General features: G+C 38.7%; 1 protein-coding gene across 1 annotated transcript in view; it reads right to left on the bottom strand.

The window, feature by feature from the left end:
* LOC123765577 (uncharacterized) overlaps window positions 1-20568 on the bottom strand; it is a 119467-nt gene that overhangs the window by 23510 nt on the left and 75389 nt on the right. The window contains 23 exon segments of the mRNA XM_069333666.1: window positions 519-630; window positions 1998-2104; window positions 2106-2268; window positions 2787-2966; window positions 3683-3806; window positions 4818-5010; window positions 5797-5985; window positions 7464-7589; window positions 8371-8503; window positions 8726-8866; window positions 9632-9777; window positions 10357-10503; window positions 11113-11337; window positions 11693-11842; window positions 12092-12196; window positions 14064-14251; window positions 15173-15345; window positions 16157-16343; window positions 16816-16897; window positions 17347-17445; window positions 18884-19012; window positions 19573-19691; window positions 19954-20028. Of these exon segments, the coding sequence (XP_069189767.1) occupies window positions 519-630; window positions 1998-2104; window positions 2106-2268; window positions 2787-2966; window positions 3683-3806; window positions 4818-5010; window positions 5797-5985; window positions 7464-7589; window positions 8371-8503; window positions 8726-8866; window positions 9632-9777; window positions 10357-10503; window positions 11113-11337; window positions 11693-11842; window positions 12092-12196; window positions 14064-14251; window positions 15173-15345; window positions 16157-16343; window positions 16816-16897; window positions 17347-17445; window positions 18884-19012; window positions 19573-19691; window positions 19954-20028 (3293 nt within the window).

Genomic DNA, 20568 nt, shown 5'->3' with positions numbered 1-20568 from the left:
TTAACCAGTACACCTCCCGTCTAAAGTGTAGTTACTCAGCAATAACGAGTACACCCCCCGTCTAAAGTGTAGTTGCTCAGCAATAACCAGTACACACCCCCCATCTAAAGTGTGGTTGCTCAGCAATATCCAGTACACACTGCCCGTCTAAAGTGTAGTTGCTCGGCATTAACCAGTACATCCCCCGTCTAAAGTGTAGTGGTTCAGCATTAACCAGTACACCCCCCATCTAAAGTGTGGTTGCTCAGCAATAACCAGTACACACTGCCCGTCTAAAGTGTAGGTGCTCAGCAATAACCAGTTCACACCCCCTGTCTAAAGTGTAGTTGCTCAGCAATAACCATTACACACTGCCCGTCTAAAGTGTAGTTGCTCAACATTAACCAGTACACACCCGTCTAAAGTGTAGTTGCTCAGCAATAACCATTACACACCCCCGTCTAAACTGATGCTGCTCAGCAATAACCAGTACACACCCCCGTCTAAACTGATGCTGCTCAGCAATAACCAGTACACACCCCGTCTAAACTGATGCTCCTCAACTGCTGGGTACCGTTGGCTGGAGGGGAGCTGCGCTTAACTCGTCGTTGTCTGTTCCCCTGTGAGTGCAGCTCTCGCGAAGATGACGAGCTGCCAGAAAATGAACAATTATTTAACAAAAATTATATGCTGTCGTTTCAAATGGTGTGCAAATAATAACGAGAGACATGAAAGTAATTCTTCTGAAAATTTTGCCAATACCGCATTATAGATTTCGACGAAATCGTAAGTAATAAGCTAGGCCACCATCTGACAGGATGATAATCAGGTCCCAGGGGTTTAAAATCGGCCGCCAAGAGAAGACAGTGTAATGTATTATAAAAATACGTTCACTCAGGCATACAGGAAGGATGAGAAGGCGATACGAGACATAATTGAGAGGAATTGCAAACCTTGCAGTGAAAACGTAAGGATTCGCCCTGTCATTTATTATAGCAACCCTTGTACATCTTTCCTCATTATGAGAAATTACATGTCTCTGCCTCCTCTGACAAACTGAGGTGTACTAATGTAGTGAATCAATAAAAAATGCAGCTCTAGATATCGAGACTATGCGCTCCGAAATGTATGCTACATTGGACATACCACGAATACACTGAGTAGATGTTTACACTTAATTTGCAAGACGGAAGTATTAAACAACACCATTCTCAATATGACTGTAATCACACGCATCGACGATCGTAGGAGGCTGTGATCATTCGGGAACTGACACCATTAATCAAAATCCAGATGAATTCGACTTCGAGCATACAGCTATTCGATGGTTCTCTATTGACCCTGAGGGAAGATGTAAGACCTGGCGGACAGCTAGAAGTCGGAGTCAGGCAACAATCACCTCACCCTACCCTTCGCCGCTCCCTACGATTAAGAGGGTTAGGTGAATCGCAGAGTGAGGTGTACCCACACTTACAAAATCTCTAGATTTCTCCTCGCAAGCGTGTTTAGGGGCTCACCATAGCCCGCGCTACATACACAATTCAGTTCCGAGTAGCTAAATCTAAAACAACGGCAAACCTCACAAGCCTAGTTACAGCCCCGCTCCTGTGCCAGGTAAGTCTACTATGGGCTCACCATAGCCCGTGCTACTTGGAACTTTTTGTTCCTAGAAGCTGAATCTTAAACAACAACAACAACCTCGCAAGTTACAGTTACAGCCCCGGCACTTTTATTATTATTTTTTTTAATTGGAGTCAAAAATAAGACAGAATTATGACCAAACGTAACCTATGCCAACTAAACCTGTAACTATGCAAATGAGCTGTTTTGCTTGTAGACTGGCTGCTCTAAATCTGTACTCCAATAATTAAATAACACAAAGATGGTTTCAAATAATTTCATTACCACTAATAAATTAAAATAATACAAATGAAACCTAATTTTACTTATAATCTTAAAATATAATCAAATAAATAATCGTAGAGAATACATACTGAACAAATTTTGTTAAAACTTACTCTTTATTCCTGACAGCATCTAGGTCATCGTCACTACTAGGGTAATGGACGGCGTCGTCGTCCTCCTCTTCACCTTCTTCAGACGTGTCCACAGGTAGGTCATGGGATCACATCTTGGACCGGGTCTCCTAGTAGCGCAGCCGATAGCAATCGACCAAAGTTCTTTATCTTGTAGTAAATATCTTGGCTGACTGGGAATTGCTTTAACATGTTTTTTAAACCTTTCAGAATATTTAAAGATCTTACAATGGATGCCACATCATTATCCATTCTGAAGAAAAACAAAAATGCGAAGCAATAATAGAGTGCATCTTATATCTAAGACCCGACAAGGATTCGAACCTGCACTACCAGAGCTTCACTTCAACTGACATTCATAGTACCCCTTCACCAGATTACATGCACTACGCTTGGATTAAAAACTGTGCCCAAATCGCTCCACGAGAGTTGCCGGGGGTTGGTTGGCTATGAAGCTCATGTAGTGAGCTCCAGAACTAACCCATATATATATACACTCGCAGGTGAAGTGATATTGGTACTGTTTATGCCTATTGGGGTGATCTTTGATAATGCAGGTTGGAACCCCTTGTCGGGTCATAGAGTTCTCAGTGATTTATGGCTTTGGGACCATTAAAGCTTTCTTTCATATATGTGAAAGCTATAATAAATAATGAAATGAGGTGTCATGAAAAGTATTCACCAGTTTCCTCTAAACAATTACGCCAAAAATGTTGTAATCGAGATAAGATACCAAATATGTACAGTTGTGTGTTATATGGTGACACACACCTGGCAGAGAGTGTGGAGAGCTTCTCCCTAATGACGTCCTCAACCCGTTGTGTGAGGACAGCGGCCTCAGAGCCCAGGTTCATGGCTGTGAGTGTTGCTAGCTGGACTGTGATGGTGTCCAGGCCAGACTTCGTCAAGTCGTCGTCACTCATTCGCTCCTTGAAATTTCTGATGAGAGTACTGTTGAAAATTGGGTTAATGAAAACTGGGTTATTTATGTGATGAGTCTTATACTTATTTTTTATTTATGCTTAAATTTTGATAAATATTCATAAACAACTTTCAAGGAAGCTTAAGGGATAGTTTTAATTAAAGCAAAAAATACAGAAGGCTTAATTTTTTGCTCAAAGTTTACATTATCTCACTCACTTGTGAAATTTGTATATTTAATAACATATTGAACTATTTACATCTGGCATAGTTAATATAAATTTTTATAGAGATAATTATAGTTACCACCTCATACCAGATAATAAGGTCGTTACACCAAGAAATATTGTCTTCTCAGAAAATATTAAATCATTGAACTCGTGTTCTTATTAAAGGCTCACGCTATTAGACTGTATGAAACATCTACTGCTGATTGTAGTGATTCTGAATGTATTCACTTCATACTTTATTATATATAAATTTCTGAATCACTATATGATTTCATAGTAAGGCATTTAATACATGCATTAAAACATTTAACACATGAGTTGCGTACTACGGGCTCACCATAGCCCATGCTACTTGGAACTTTTGTTCCAAGTAGCTGAACCTAAAACAACAGTAGCTTTCTGGTTTAAGATATTTGATTAGACGAGCAATATAAGAGCCAACTGGTTGGTGCTTCCTAATTACGAATCTAACAGCAAGAGAACATTTTGTTTAATTGATACTTCTAAGTCTCTCACCTGAGGAGTTCCTTTGGTATCTCAGAAGCGAGGGTAAGAGTCAACACCTTGCCTTCTCTGATTGTGCAGGCACCATGGATGTCACATATTTTTACTAGAGGAATAACCTTGGATTGATTCGACCCTGTGGGAATAGAACTTTTTTTACTGCTTAAGTAATTATCAGCTATATAGTATAAATAAACTACTTGTAAAATATATGATTTGCACAGAAGGCGATAAACGTTGATCGTTTATCAGTGACCGTCTACGATGATCGTCTATGATCAATGGTGCGGTAGTCACGGTACTGTGTACGTTTAGGGATGATCCTGGACGGCATGAGTTCGAATCCTGGCCGGGTCAATTAAAGTTAAAGTTCTTAAGTCATCTATGGCTTGCGTGTTCCTGCAGCTTTTTCTCACAAACACACACACACACACATATACATATATATATATATATATATATATATATATATATATATATATATATATATATATATATATATATATATATATATATATATATTAAATTATATTTTATATTATATATTTTATATATATATATATATATATATATATATATATATATATATATATATATATATATATATATATATATAAAAGTATATTTTGGTAGCAGCGTTTCCTGTAGACATAGATTATTGAATGTGATAGACAGGGTGAGATCAATGATTCTAGTCCGAATCTTTTCTATTTTACTTACGCTTTTCTTCACTTGAGAAGGAAGTGAAAAAATAAACTCTCCAAAGTTAATTTTTACGATTATATTTGGCCTGATGCTAAGACGTGAGTTTCGATAACTCTTGTTAACATTATCAAAGGCAGAGTTCGAATTGATGACAAGTTGATGACAGACATATGTACCTGTTATGGCAAGAGTATAATAGTAGATTTTTTTTTAAATTCGTAAATATCAGTGCATGATGTTTCACTGTATGGTTTGAGAAAATTTAGTTTTTTAATTTTGTTTTTTAGAACGTTTAAGAGAACCAGCTGTTCCCAGAATCACAAGAAGATTTACAGGGTATCTTTGACAATGTTTTTTCGTGTACCTCATTCATTAGTTTTGACCCTGACGTGACCATATTGGACATATACCCCACATGGTGGATAATTCTTCACACACCCACCTGCAGGAAGAAGTAGAGTTTTAGATGGATCATTGTCAGTAGTAATAAATGGCCAAGCAATAGGAAATCCTTCGGCACTTTCAAGGCGATATCCAAAGGAAATAGCCAGAGGCAGATCCTCTGGAGAATCTGTCCAGTATGAGGCACTGAAGGTAAAGTTGGTGACAAGAGCCTTACCATTAGTCGGCACTACCTGCAGGAAAAAGGAAAGGGAAGATTATTATCGGGAGAAATGTGAGGTAACATAATTATAGTCAGTAATAATCATCAGAATAACCAAATAATAACACCAACTGGTGTTCTATTTGTATTTTACATTAGTTTGCTAATTTTATATTTGAGAATAATGGATTACAAAAGTTGCTTTAAATTAAACTAAAACTCATGCCATCTATTTTTTACAAATAACAAAAAATACATAAAAATTTGTCTACCTCTTGGTATTTCTACAGTGGATTGTAAACACAGCTGTGTTTGAATTTTTTTCACTATCGTTTTCTTCCATATCTTATGATTCACTGCAGAAAAGCATCCGTTTGCCTCACGAGCTCAACTAATGTATACAAGTATACTTGGAATAGCATTTTCTCTCAGATCTTGCTAACTATATTCTCACTACACTAAGTTATTTTGACGTGCATAACTCTGCCAGGCTTGAGACTGCCATGTTACTTTATGCCTAGAGATATGGCATTCTTTAAGAGAACGATATTTACTCTAGTTTCACCATGACTATCATTCTAACTTTTGAATATAACATGAAATTTTGTTTGTGGTATGAAGCCAGCCTATAAATCACTCTTTGTACCAAGCTGTAATATCTATTGGATGCTATTAATCAGAGATTATAAAGACACAAATAGAAATAGGAATTATCACAAGCATTTAATCTTCCAAACGAATATTTTAAATGTAGATCAAATCTTTGTTTAAAGAAATTAACACTAAGAAAATCAGTAATAGATAGCTATATACGTACCTTAAAGATCCCTCCCTCAGGCGGTGAGTTCGTTTTGAGGCGTAAGTCACTGAAGCACGAGTACCCGGCAGGAGACTTCACCAAGATACGAAACTTGTATGAAGCATCACCAACCAGTCCAGGGAAGTTGATTCCCCCTTCCTTGGGTTTGGGAAGTACTAAGTCATAGTCCCGCTCCTTAGATTCTCCCTGTCAATAGAAAATAAAACCAGTGTTATTTAAATCTGCATATATATGCTGCGCACATATAACCTTTGCTACCAAACCTTATACATGCTCATTTACTAAACTTCACAACGTTCCTCTTGATGTGTAGATTAATGTCATCATGCTCGCGTTAGCCACTTTTCACGAATCTTATCAAGCACTTGTCGGGAGATAACGGGATAATAATATACATGAAGGGATTAACAGTTATTTAAAAGTTACGGTCGCATAATCGAGCGAGTGTTTACATTCAGGAATTCCCTAGAGAGCTAATGCTACCTAAGGCATAGTGGATGATCTATTACCCACATGATTAATAACATCACATGAGACCAGAAAGCATGGCAAGATGTGCAGAATTCCCCTGTTGAAAAGCAGAGGTGCAATAGGTACTCTGAGAGAGAACGTTATCAAGATCATAGACCAGAGATTGTTCAACCCGCTTCCACCACACATAAGGGGTATAACTGGCAGACCCCTCGCAGTGTTCGAGAGAGAACTCGATAAACACCTCCAAAGGATACCTGATCAACCAGGCTGTGATTCATACGTGTCCAACAGCCTGGTTGACCAGTCCATCAACCAGGAGGACTGGTCAGAGGCCGGGGTGGACGACTCCCGGAATCACAGCAAGGTAACCCACGACTTAGTTTGCAGGTGCTACTGTGCAGTCATCCCCCTGCACTCTCTGGAGTATTAGGCCTGACAACTGCACAGTTACAGGTTTAAACTGCAACTAGTAAATGTCAAGAAGAAACCAACATTAAAGGTAAACATCTTAAGATTAGTAAGTTGTAGTTAAAGTAAAATATGTGAATGATGGGAGTGCTAATGCACCAATGGCTGAAATTCGGAGAAGACAGTGATAAAAGAAAAAAGGTAATTGGCATAATTGCATGTCAGTTAAAGAAAGATAAAGATGATATGTACCGACTAAAATGAGAGTAGAAGGTGGAGTGCTTGTGCCCCCAAGCACTCGGGGGCATGATAGAGCTTCCCTTTTCAGTGACTCTAAATGACTGATTTGAATCAATGAAAGGAATTAACTTAACACAAGTTTTGGTGTTAGCACACCAACCAGGCTTCACTCCCGGCTTGGTGTGACACTACGTAACTGATCCAACTACAGAGCAGCTTTCAACATATATCGAAAATGATTGGATCATCTGGTATGAGTCAAGTTGAAATAAAACTAATAGATATACAGCTACTATATTAATGTAACTGAAAATGTGTGAATATGTTGGTGACTATATTATTTATAGGCACAATATTCTTCATTTATCATCACTTAAAACTTGTTATACTCAAATACATTCATCATATAATATACATAACATAAAACATATTTAAAACACAGCAATAATTACATAAATTATATGTAAGTTTCAAAACACAAAAGAATATTATAAATTTGATTTCTTTACGTTATCGCTTAAACTCATGCGGGCCTCACTCACCCCAAGCTTGGCAATTTGTCCCACAGGCAGCTGGGAGATGTCAACATCGAGGAGTCCAGGCTCACTCACCGAGCACCACTGTACCTGTAGGTCTGCTGGACCCGTGATGGAGGCGGGTATACGGATCTGCAACATTACCATTCAATAAGGTTGATAAATAATACAAATAAATCTATTTCTAGTGATTATGCCTGTTTTCACTATACGATAAAGTTGGTTTATCTACTTTCTTAAAGCATCTAGCAAGACAGGCATATGCAAAATGATGCCCAAATATATATAAGTTAAAATCATGTTGCAAATAAATTTACCTTTATTTAACATTGAAGAAATATAGTGCTTTCTAGACTCTTGAATAAAGTACACCAAACTTTATACAAATCTTAAAAGTCATGTGCATCATTTTATGTGGAAACTGTTATCTTGAGATGATTTCGGGGCTTTTTAGTGTCCCCGCGGCCCGGTCCTCGACCAGGCCTCCATCCCCAGGAAGCAGCCCGTGACAGCTGACTAATAACACCCAGGTACCTATTTTACTGCTAGGTAACAGGGGCATAGGGTGAAAAAAACTCTGCCCAATGTTTCTCGCCGGCGCCTGGGATCGAACCCAGGACCACAGGATCACAAGTCCAGCGTGCTGTCCACTCGGCCGACCGGCTCCCTGTACCCCTCATATGTTTTTATCTTCCTCTCCCTTACCCTATATCCTCTCCCTGACTATCTATCCCAAAACCCCTCTACCCGATTTTCTACCCATACCCTTCTGCCTGGCTCTTTACCTCTACCCTTCTTCCTGACACACTACTCCTCTCACCCATCTCCTTGACCCCCTACCACCACCCCTATCCATGACTCTCTTACCCCCCTCCCCTCTCTGACCTTCCTCACACCCTGATCAGCGCCTCACCCTCTTCTGTGGGTCGACGACCGTGGCTGTGGGCTTGGTGGTGATGAGAGCGCACTGGCCGGCCACCACCTCCACGCCCACGGTCTTCTCCGCTTTGCTCTCTCTGTTTCTTATCTCCACGGTCATATTGTACCTAGAAAAATGTACAAGTTATTAATCGCTCGCCCTGAAGCACATCATGTACACCTTCCCTACAGCCTCAACACAACAGATTATCTTTCATATATAGCATGAAAATAAAGCACTTTGTAATACTAGTCACAGTGGCGTCACAGCCATCTCCATAGGGTAAGGCACCTAGTAAGTAGTCACATTGGGGTCACAGTCTTCCCCATGGGTGTTACGGTCAACTGACCTGTCAGGTGGTAGTAAGGCACTTGGAATCTTGAGTGTGGCCTTGGTAAGTTCATCGTCTGAGAGAGTGTTCTCAAACCGCGTGAGAGTTCCGCCACTACTGGTATAACAGCCACCTCCATTTTGTGTGCTGCACCACCATCTGACAATGAACATAACGTTATATAAAAAACGACTATTAAAATTTATAAGCACGAAAACAATAGCAACATGTATACTGCATGCCAGCAACCTGTCCTCTCGAATTAATGCATAGTATTTTGACGTCAAAGTTCCCCAGTGGACAAAATATGACACACTTTATATCATAGCGGTTCACAAAAGTTGGTGTTTTCTATGCGTGGGTCTATCGATTAGGTTGGGTTCGGGTAATTTAATACACTATTTTCTATCCGTTGTAACAACTCCACAGAACGGCCTGATGCAAGGCCATTTATGAGTTTGAAAACTTTCGTTACAAGGATATCGTCACCTGGTATTAACAATATTCTTGCGAGAAAAGTGCTCTGTATTTTTTTTTTAAATAGTATCCAGCAAAAAATATACAAATGCAATTTAAAAAAAAAGTCTTAAATATACATACTTTGTAATTTGGAAAAAAAGTAAAAAGTGTTGCATTAATGATGATTTTCACCTTCATATTTAGGCAACAGGAAAATATGTATACCTAATTAGCATTTTTGTTTGACTAATAATAAATACTATATAGGAGAAAAAAATGGGTGAAGGGCAGGTGGCACTGAGGTATCCTTAATGTTGACGAATATTACTTGTATTACTTCTTGAGTGGAATGCAACTAGGAACCTTCTAAGGGGCGCCCAACCCATTTTAATTCTATAATTTCCCCATTCAGTAAGGTCCTATCATATCCTACACATTTTCTCCCCAACTTAATGAAATGCCCACCTGAAAGACAGGGCACCCTGCAGATTGTCTTTATCCATGGACTTAGAGGCATCAATCTTGATGGGAGAGACGGAACCCAACATGAGGGAGTCTGTGGAAGTGATGACCTCCAACCCTTGAGACACGGTTGTGATCTCAATCTTACCCTGTTGAGGGGGACATCATTATTTAATAATTACACAGAAAAATAACACCAAAATATTAATAAACGATATTACTAAAATTAATCGTTGATTATAAATATTTCTGATATTCAAAACTGAATATTTGAGAGCAGTTATATTTGAGTAGAAACATATTATATTATTATATATTTAAACAAATACAGACACATAATGTATGTACATATTCCGAACAAGAAATAGCAATTGAAATATGCTCTGGATTATCGCCATTTAGCATATGCTACAAAAATTGACAGCAGCCAATACATCCTCAGAGACAAAAATACTTTATATTCGTGTTAGGGGTATAAACACACTCAAGACTCGTGTTAGGGGTATAAACACACTCAAGACTCGTGTTAGGGGTATAAACACACTCAAGACTCGTGTTAGGAGTATAAACACACTCAAGACTCGTGTTAGGAGTATAAACACACTCAAGACTCGTGTTAGGAGTATGTACCTACTCAAGACTCGTGGTAAGAGTGAGAACACACTCAGCACTCATGGTAAAAGTGAGAACACACTCAAGACTTGTGATAAGAGTGAGAGCATACTCACAGTGCCCATGACAGTAGGGTCTTCAGCTATAACGGTAACACTGAGGATGTAGGCGTGACCGCCACGTAGGCTTCCAGCAGGCAGGGTGATACTCTTCCCTATCAACTCGCCCGTGTTGGTTCCTTCTCCGTCAACACTCCAGTAATACTACCCCGGGAGAGTAAACAAGCCATGAGTAGAAGATATGATGGAAGAGTTGATGATGAAGGGGACAGTATTGAGAGTAAGGTTAAAATAATTGGATTGATACAGAACATTGAGATACATATATATATATATATATATATATATATATATATATATATATATATATATATATATATATAAATATATATATATATATATATATATATATATATATATATATATATATATATATAATTAATTCATGAGGATTAACTCTGCTTATGCATCGTGTTACATGTGGAAACTTTGGTGCCAAAAAGTTGTATATAGTCAAGTAATTATTTGGAACATAATTAATAAAGATAGTTTATGATAAACAATGACATGAAACTTCACGTGGGAAATGCTATAAAATGCCATGCTTATCAAGCATTATGTGGCCAAAATTTCAGGCCTCAAGGACGCATATTATTTTGTTTCACTGATAAACATATTATTATCACACGGTGAAAGGTGAAATTAGCTTTGTAATATAAATCACTCAAATAAGTAGTTTTCTCATCGACTGATGGTTACAAATTATGCCTCTGAAAAACATATGAGAGAAGAATATATTTTCAGTTAGCATACCTGCAGCTTGAGATCATCTGCCAGAGTGTCGGTGTGTGAGCAGAGAGACACTTTGGCCTTGTATTTAAAGCGACTGTCAACCCTCACTACAGTCGGGCCACTGATGCTAACTTGGAGCAGCTGGTCTGGAGGCATGGTAGTGATGGTCATACCTATGGCGTCACTGCTACGTCCGTCTGATGTCTCTAGATGAGCCACCACCATGTAATCCTTTCCAGGCAGGAACTGCAACAAAAACAATATATATATATATATATATATATATATATATATATATATATATATATATATATATATATATATATATATATATATATATATATATATATATATATATATAGTTCCTTGAGAAAACAAAGCATCAAATATTGAATGGGATAGACATGACTCATACATAATTAAATTATGAGATTGTCAAACTATTAACAACAATTCTACAAATTTCTAATAAAACAAGTATTCCACAGTAATTTTATGGAATACCTCCAACTGCACTGAGCACATCCCATTATGGAATGTCCCATCAAAAACTTTCACGACTCGTCGCACCTGTGTCACCTGCAACCCCCCCGAGACTCACCCCATTGCCAGGAACAGTGAGAGAGAAGCCGTGCTGGCTGGCCCACATCTTCATCTTGCCCTTGAGGGCGTGAACACTCTGCCATACCTGCAGGGTGTCTCCCTGGCTCCACTTCTGACCCCCAGGTTCCCAGGTGATATTCCACACAGGCTGCAGAGAACGAGTCTAGTCACATTTTAAGACATAAATTAATATAAATATATAAAATTCTTAAAAGATTAACTTGAAATGTTAATTATCAAGACTAGAAAAAGTGGCTGGATGGTTAATCTTAAATGCACTGAGAAATAAATATTATTTTTAAAGATTCATATATCAATGAAGAAATAGGCCGAGGCTGTATATTGGCAGACAAGCTTTAATAATTAAAACAAGTAGGAATGTGTGATAAGTACTGACCGTGACGTCTGTAATTTTAGCTCCTCTGATACTGGTAATGGAGACCTTGACTACAGAGGTGTTACACGCCTGAGTATCACCCGTCAGCTGGAATGTCAGCTCAGTCTGTAACATGTACAAGAGAGCATTAAACGCGCAGCACAGCACACGTTCCAACACACTATGTGTAAAGTAACGCTGCACACTTTCCTCACAGCACAGTTCACGTTCTAACACACTATGTAGAGGGTGATGCTTCGCACACTTCCCTCACAGCACAGTACACGCTGTAACACACTATGTGTAGGGTGTCGCTGCACACACTTGCCATGAACAATCATGAACGAGCGAGTGTATTGATAATGATACAGACCTAATGTAAATATTCCACATACTGCATGCATTTGATTGATTGATTGATACAGATTAAGCCACCTTAAAGGTGGCATGCATGTGTATGAAAAAAATGTTCATAGAGTAAGCATGAGTGTGATGGTGATAATCTAGTTATGGTCTTTCAAAAAACAGTTCCAGTTCCTGGCATCCCATCTTCCTCAAGATATTGATCATATTTGCTCCCACAGTTCTATACTAATCGCACACACACTACCTCGTCCGGCAGTGGTTCATCAATCTCTTTGTTTAAGAAACACTTACGTTCTTGCAAATATTCAGGGGCCAGATTCATGAAGCAGTTATGCAGGTACTTACGAACGTGTACATCTTACCTCAATCTTTGAAAGGTTCAGTTACATTTATTAAACAGTTTACAAGCATGAAAACTTCCCAATCAACTGTTGTTATTGTTATGAACAACCTCCTGGTGCTTCGGAGTTCATTAACTGTTTAATAATTGTAAACAAAGCCGCCAAAGATTGAGAAAAGATGTACAGATTCGTAAGTGCTTGCGCAACTGCTTTGCGAATCTGGCCCCTGATTGCTACACTGAATTCACATAATACGGCCTGCGGGCCGCTCCAAGCAAAGCCTGGTGGACCAAGCTCTCACAAGTCAAGCCTGGCCTCGGGCTGGGCTTGGAGAGTAGAACAACTCCCAGAACCCCATCAAGTAGGTATCAGTCATGGTTGTTTGTGTGGAATTTTCTTAATCAAACGTTTCATGTCCTTTAATTCATTTGAAGTTTTACCATATTTCCTTCTCTTTCTTCTTCAGAGCTCAGCTCTAATTTTGTTTACTCTTATTATAAGATTCATTTCCTCTCTTTCAGAAGGCCTTATCTCTGCATACATTCTTATGTATATCTCTTCACATACGAAAACCACAAAACTGCTGCATATTCCATCTACGAGTTGGTTAATGTTAAAACGTGTGTCTATAACGTCTCTCACAATAAATCATCCTTTGCAGTGTTCCACTAAAATCTCTCTTCGCCCACTCCCTTCTTCATACTTGTTCTCCACTTGCACACACCGTTCAGGGCCTTCCTCTCATCTAACACACTACAACACTCATTATCACTCCACCATTTATTAGTTTAACTTTAAAGATCTGATAGCAATTCCATTTAGTAACGATTTAGTTCTAATGTCTAGACCAAGGATTCTTAACCTGGGGTCAATGGATGTTTACTTTATTCATACTTTGCGTTGTTATACACTGTATGAGGAAGTCAATTTTCAATAAAATGAAGTATATTCATTGCATGCAAAGTTGTGCTAATGTGCATATGCTAATTTTCTAGGGAGCTTTCACCCGATTTTTAAATGGGCCCGTGACTCAAAAAAAAGGGTAAAAGATTCACTGGTCAAGCCGTTAATAATCTCAGCTCCGAATACTCAACCCCTGTGTGGCACGCTATTTTAACTCAAACGTTAGTCTCTGATTTTGGAAACTTGTCAAAATTATGGCAAAAATACAGAAGTTTTTAAGAGAGACCCAAGAGTTTTGAATGCCTATTCGTACCTTCAAATATCCCCCTTCATCCCAACGTTCCAGTCCGTCCTGGAACAAGTTTTCCATGCATTAAACTGACCTCAACCACCGGTTGAGTGACTGTGAAGTTCCCCGTCGCCGCAGGAGCGGTGATGGCATTTCCATACGCCCTTCGGATAGCGCTCATGTTGTTGAAGGCCAGCGAGGTGTTGGCTAACACGTTAATTGCAGGACCCAGCTGCACTCTCAGCTGATTTGCCACGAACTTGCAAATTGGTCCCGGTGACTCTGAAGCATGTCAAATGTAAAGCTCAGTCTGATGTGCATTGTCAGTATTGGTATAAAACGGGAAGATTTCGTTAAAAATACACTAACAATGAAATCAATTGGAGTAAGGTTTGGCAAAGTAGCAACAACAGTGTATGTACCGGCTTTACATAAATAATACCACTGATTAACCAAGATGAAAATATAGTTATAATTATGAAAATGCTTGGATATACGAAAAAATAGGATTACGGTTCGAAAATACACAAATTGTGAATGATAAGTGTTCCCATAGCATCTGAGACGCTTAGCCCCTGGGGTAGCAGTGCCTTGGGCTTTCTCAATTATAACATTACATAAACATTTGAACAATTACTGCTTACTAAATAAACAATTATTTTCTAACAGCATTTACTAGAGCTTTACCATTTACATACATACTCATTACTCTAAACTAACTTCGCTAAAAGCCCTTTACTGTTGTGTGTACCGGGTACATATACATTGCTCACAAGTCTTGTACATACCGTATATATATTTTGTTTATCCATGTCAATAGTTATTTTGAAGTTTACAAGCTAAAACTGCACTTTTAACTGTAGCAATGTGGGGGTATTCTATCTTTTTACTGAATTCTGTTGTGTGTTCTTAGCCCCTACAAGTACAAGGCTTCTGACTTGATGTGACAGTATGATTTGATCGTCAGCCTGTTGCTGAGATGCTTTCCGTAATGTTGAGTATTTCGGGTAGTAAGACCTTGTGCATCGGTTATTATGATATCATTATTCATGCAGAGTTTATTTCACCCTTTCTGTGCCCACCTGTCCAAACCCTACTGGTAAATTAAGGAAAATAAAATTATAACCCAAAATTATAATTGTACAAATTTTACTTGCACATCTATTCCAACGTAACGTAAATAGTTAAATAATACCAACTTACTTGTAGGTCCAGTCCAGGGCCAGTTAATTATCTGAGAGCATTTAGCCTTGGCATCAACATTCACATTAAAGTTGATGTTGAGGACCTCCCCTGTGGAGTCCAAGACAGCTGATACAACCTCGGGAGCGGGAGCTTTGATGACCAGTGGCTTTGTGGGCAGGTTGAGGGGCACCCTGATCAGAAGACATGGCCAAGTCAGGCTCCACGACGACAACAAATATGACTTAATGTTACAAATAATAATACCGCATCCACTTTCATTCACAGCTCACCTTCATTATGGCCTCCCTTAGGAGTCAGGAACGGGCCTGACTCGGAACATAGGGGCCAGACCTGCCCTAGAAATCAGGGCCGAGTCTGAGTCAAGGCCAGGCCCTGTTAATGATCCCTGAAGCTCAATTATCATGGATGAAACCAAGTGTTATCCTTGTAGTTTCTTAACATTCCTTAAGTTTCTTCTTAATATTGCATTTATGCATATATGGAGACAATTTAATATAACAAATAATGCATTATGATGAGTGGACGTGTTTAGGCAAGCAGATCTAAGATCCTTTCATCTCTATCCAGTGCCTGAGCAGCCGTATTATCCCTACTGCTGATTTACATTTCCTAAATCATTCCCTCCTTATCCCAGAACTCTCCTTGAGAGAAGATGCCAGAGAACAGTTAACGACACGAACTATACAAAGAACATTAATAATGTTTCTGTGAATCAGAAGACATTAGAAGAGTGATACTTTTTCTTGAGATGAGAAATTTCATAATTCATCGTGAAGGTGAAATGTTCAAGTTGTGTGGGGAATTAAACCTTCACTCAAGAGGATTCAATCTGTTGTTTCCCGACACTGTCGACTCTGGTTGACTATCAACATCTGTGAAATATTTCAGGAAGCAGCTATGCACATTACATTATGTAGCATCAGAGTTATTAACTAAACAACAGATATATCAAATTAAAGTAGGCTTATCGCCATAACGTACCTGTACATAAGAATAAGGGCCGCAAAAGTGAGAACAAGACCAATCTGCGCTTGGCCCGGCCTGGCATCCTTAGGCACTGTGCAGGCGACGCGGCCTGGTGCCACCAGGGCTGTGGCCAGCTCCTGCACCAGGCGGGGGGGCGCCTCCCCCTTCAGTAATCTCCGCTCCTTGGTTTTGTTACTATCGCCTGCCGAGAAGCAAAAGTATGTACAGTATGTGAGCAGTAATTAAATGAAAGTGCTAAGTCAATATTGAAATATAGCTCTGTATATCTGGAGAATTTGTCAAGCATTCCCAGATACCATTTAGGGGTGTTAATACCATTCAGGATGTTAATACGAGACCAGGAACACACAAGATGGTCGATGCCAGAGGAGTCAATCACCGTGGATTTTATCGAGTAACTTATAGTATAATATTAAATGAACATAACTTTAAAACCCAACACCATATCTTATTATTATATATAATAATTGAAAGGATTATGTGATGAAGTGAAACACTCATACATAATTCTGACGAACACAAACACACAACACATGAGTTGTGACCACATGAAATCATTTATAATATTGCATCTCTTAACAAAACACAGCCAATGAACTTCATATAAATAAATTTCTGAACAAGCGACATATATTAAGAGCAAGAGAATCTACCTGCATCAGAGGAGTCAATGTCGTATATGAGGACACAGACAGCAGAGTTCAGGGACGGAGCGTACTTGACCGCCAGCGTCACCTGCAGGAAGACCGCATAATCATTAAAGCAAACCCTTAAACTACCATAACATTTTGACCCTATCCCTGCACACACACATGTCAAGTTCAATGCAGGTCTTGTCTTTCTTAGATAATAAAATACTTTAATTTAAGTGCTGCAGCTACCTTTGTTCAGGATACTTTAATTTTATTTGCTGGCCCTCCTAATGTTTGCTTATGACCTAGTATTGTTTACTACCTTATATTTCCTTAATACCTGATAATTCCTTACCATCTGATATTTACTTATTGCCTGATATTTCCTTACTATTTAATATTTCCTTACTACTTTATATTTCCTTACCATCTGATCTTTCCAAACTACTTGATATTTCCTTACTATCTGATATTCCCTCACTACCTGATATTTACTTATTACTTGATATTTCCATACATTTGATATTCCCTTACTACCTGATATTTGCTTACCACTGAGCTATTGGTTGTGTCCACTTCCGACTTGTCAGTTTCCAGCATAACAGCCCTGGAGTCCAGCACTGTTAGCGTGTCAGTGGTTGTCAGCTGAACCTGAAAGAACACGCACAAACTTATCCGCTTCAGTGTTTAAATGCCAGAGTCGGCTGTCCAGCAACACTCAAATATTGTACATCTCTTTTAACTCACATTTGTGTCTTGTTTCAATGATTTGCTTTTGTTAATTGTTTATTTAAATATATTTATGAATTGTCGTCATTTTTATATTGCTGGCCTCAACATGGAAGGAAATTGTTGACATTTATTTAACCTTGATGTTACCTTTGTTTAGCTCTTGATATCGTATTTTAATTTTTTGGGGGATGTTATGTAAATACTTTTTAAATCATCAAGCAAAGATAGTCGAAGTGATATAAATATGTATTTGACCATTTTCATCGCAGTTGACTTAATAATTCTATAAAATATTAGAGTTGAGAGGTGTTCGGGTAATGTGGTCACCACGATGCACTCCACTACTGGTCTGAACATTTGTATATCTTAAAGTAGAGTGAGTATATAAACAGCACTGTCGATTATGTTACTTGAAATATAAGTGTACGCTGCTCAAGTAATATAGTTATCTTCTTGAGGTTATCTTGAGATGATTTCGGGGCTTTAGTATCCCCGCGGCCCGGTCCTCGACCAGGCCTCCACCCCCAGGAAGCAGCCCGTGACAGCTGACTAACTCCCAGGTACCTATTTACTGCTAGGTAACAGGGGCATTCAGGGTGAAAGAAACTTTGCCCATTTGTTTCTGCCTCGTGCGGGAATCGAACCCGCGCCACAGAATTACGAGTCCTGCGCGCTATCCACCTAGGCTACGAGGCCCCCTCGTAGCTTATAGCATTAGTTCCTTATAGCATTTGTAACAAACTACTATAGTTGTTGAATTATAATATATATTAATTGCAACTTCGATAACTCTTGCACATGCTGTAGGTGGTTACTGTAAAACCTGCCTGATCTTCACGTATGTTATAAACAAGTCTCGTACGTTCCTGAATAGGGAAAACAGTTTAATTTTTGACGGAGTTGCAAATTGAAAGAACGGCTCTATTCCAACCCATCATACATGAATACATCATTTTTCTAGCATCATGGCTGACATATTTCATACTGGCTCTTGCTCTTTGGTCCAGGGGTCTGAACCTTAAGGTAGTTTGGTGCTTTAAAATTGATATCATTGGTTTGAGTGTTTTTCTGTTCTCGTAACTCTAAATGAAGCCAGGAGATAATGTGTTCAGTGAGGCTATTGTTACTTGGCGTCAACAAAGAGTATTATTGAGGTCCCTTGGCCTCTGCTAGGGCAGTATATACAGCATTTAACAGAAGCTCGGATGATTCCTAAAAAGCTACAGATAAATTATTTATATAAATTTTCCTCTTCTACTCATGCGTCAGAGGAAATATATACATATATATACATTATAGGTGTGGTCATAATTACCTTGCTGAAAGTGTAGAGAAGAACTTATGTAACAAAACTTACCATTGATGGATTTTGTTTCTTATACTTAGATTTAAAAGTACACTGCAGACTCATGTTGCCAGAGAGCAATATTTTGAAGACAGCTTTAACGCCATTATTCTGGAAGCTAACTGCAACAGCTGGAGTTCCCTACAAGAACAGAGTTGGAAGGTCAATATTTTGTTCACTGCATCAGAAATAAACAAACCTTCAGGGATTTGAATGCATTGTCTCCATACTTTCTAATAATTACTCAATGTGAGTGTGTATGTAGCCAAATTACAGATGTGTATACCAATAATAAGATCAGAGAAGCCAGGGAGGCACCGATTAACCAGGGAATTAATCAGTGTAATCATCCATCAAATCAGTGGCCAGATCACACATTACTACACGAGTGACCACTTTCCTTTACCTCTAATGACTAAGGCAGTGGACCAGAATTTGTTAAAATTTCTACTGTTATATAAGAGTTTAGGTAATGCTTTAATTTATCTTAAAACCAAGTATTCTGAAGTAACAATTTACAATTTTTCTTTGGTACTAATAAAGTTTAGATTTACAGTAGTTATGTTAGACAAAAACACAAGTCAAGGGTTAAAAAGTATGTATACAATGTGTGTGTGTGTGTGTGTGTGTGTGTGTGTGTGTGTGTGTGTGTGTGTGTGTGTGTGTGTGTGTGTGTGTGTGTCCGAGGAGAGAGTGCTCACCTGGCCAATATCAGACACTAGAGAGCAGTTGTCAATAGTATGGGTCTTGGCTTTGACCCCGGCCACCTCGGCTTCCACAGTGAGCAAGCTCCTCAGGTCGGCCAGTGTTCTCTTCTCTGCTGTAGTGAGCAAAGGTTAACTCGCTTTATATTACGATTTGCTATTATTTAATACTTCATGTTATCAGACTCTAATTTACCACACAACATTCACTACTAAATATGTCACGGTTTCAGGCTCTAACTTAACATACATTAAAAAAAATCTAGTTTCTCTGGAATACAACACGTAGTATTTCAGAACAGTACGTTCAAAGATGAAGCAAATCTAAATATGGATTATAACCAAAATATTAAAAAAAGACCTCAAGAAGTTACTTACGATCAACTATCATATCCTGTACGTCATTGATGCACGCATCTAGAGAATCGCTTGTTACACGGAGGCCAGAACAGTCTGTCGGGGAAGTAAAATCAGTTTGAATACCTCAGTGGTTTGGTGGGTATATATGTGATGGTTTAGAGCCCGTCCCGGCTTACTGGAAAAGAATTCGGAAAAAAAAGAACCCCAATAACCCTAAATCTGATATGGATTTGATAACTGATAACTATACAAAATACCTTTTGCGGGTGGGGGTTCAACATTTCATTATCGTTAAATTATAATTCTGCAATGGTCAGTTGCTTCGATATAAGAGTTCATTATGATGACATATATGATGGATCTACTTAACAATAAATGCTAGGAATTTAATCAAATGTTCTAACCCTGGTAAAGAACGCCTACACATTAACTCTAATAGATCAATGCTCGCCTACATGACTGTATTACCCAAAGCACACAATCTGGTACACTCCAACATCTCCCGTACACGCATCACACAAACGAACTACGAGAATCTACTAGAACGTCTCTAAATGACGGTACTTTAGGTTATAACCAGCCCGTCTTCCAAAAATGGGAAGGTAAATGTAACAGCTCCATAAGTGCAATTAT

The sequence above is a fragment of the Procambarus clarkii genome, chromosome 30, assembly GCF_040958095.1.
Source record: "Procambarus clarkii isolate CNS0578487 chromosome 30, FALCON_Pclarkii_2.0, whole genome shotgun sequence".
Lineage (NCBI taxonomy): Eukaryota > Metazoa > Arthropoda > Malacostraca > Decapoda > Cambaridae > Procambarus > Procambarus clarkii.
The sequence above is the reverse complement of the archived record's forward strand: the minus strand, read 5'-3'. Positions and strand labels throughout refer to the sequence as shown.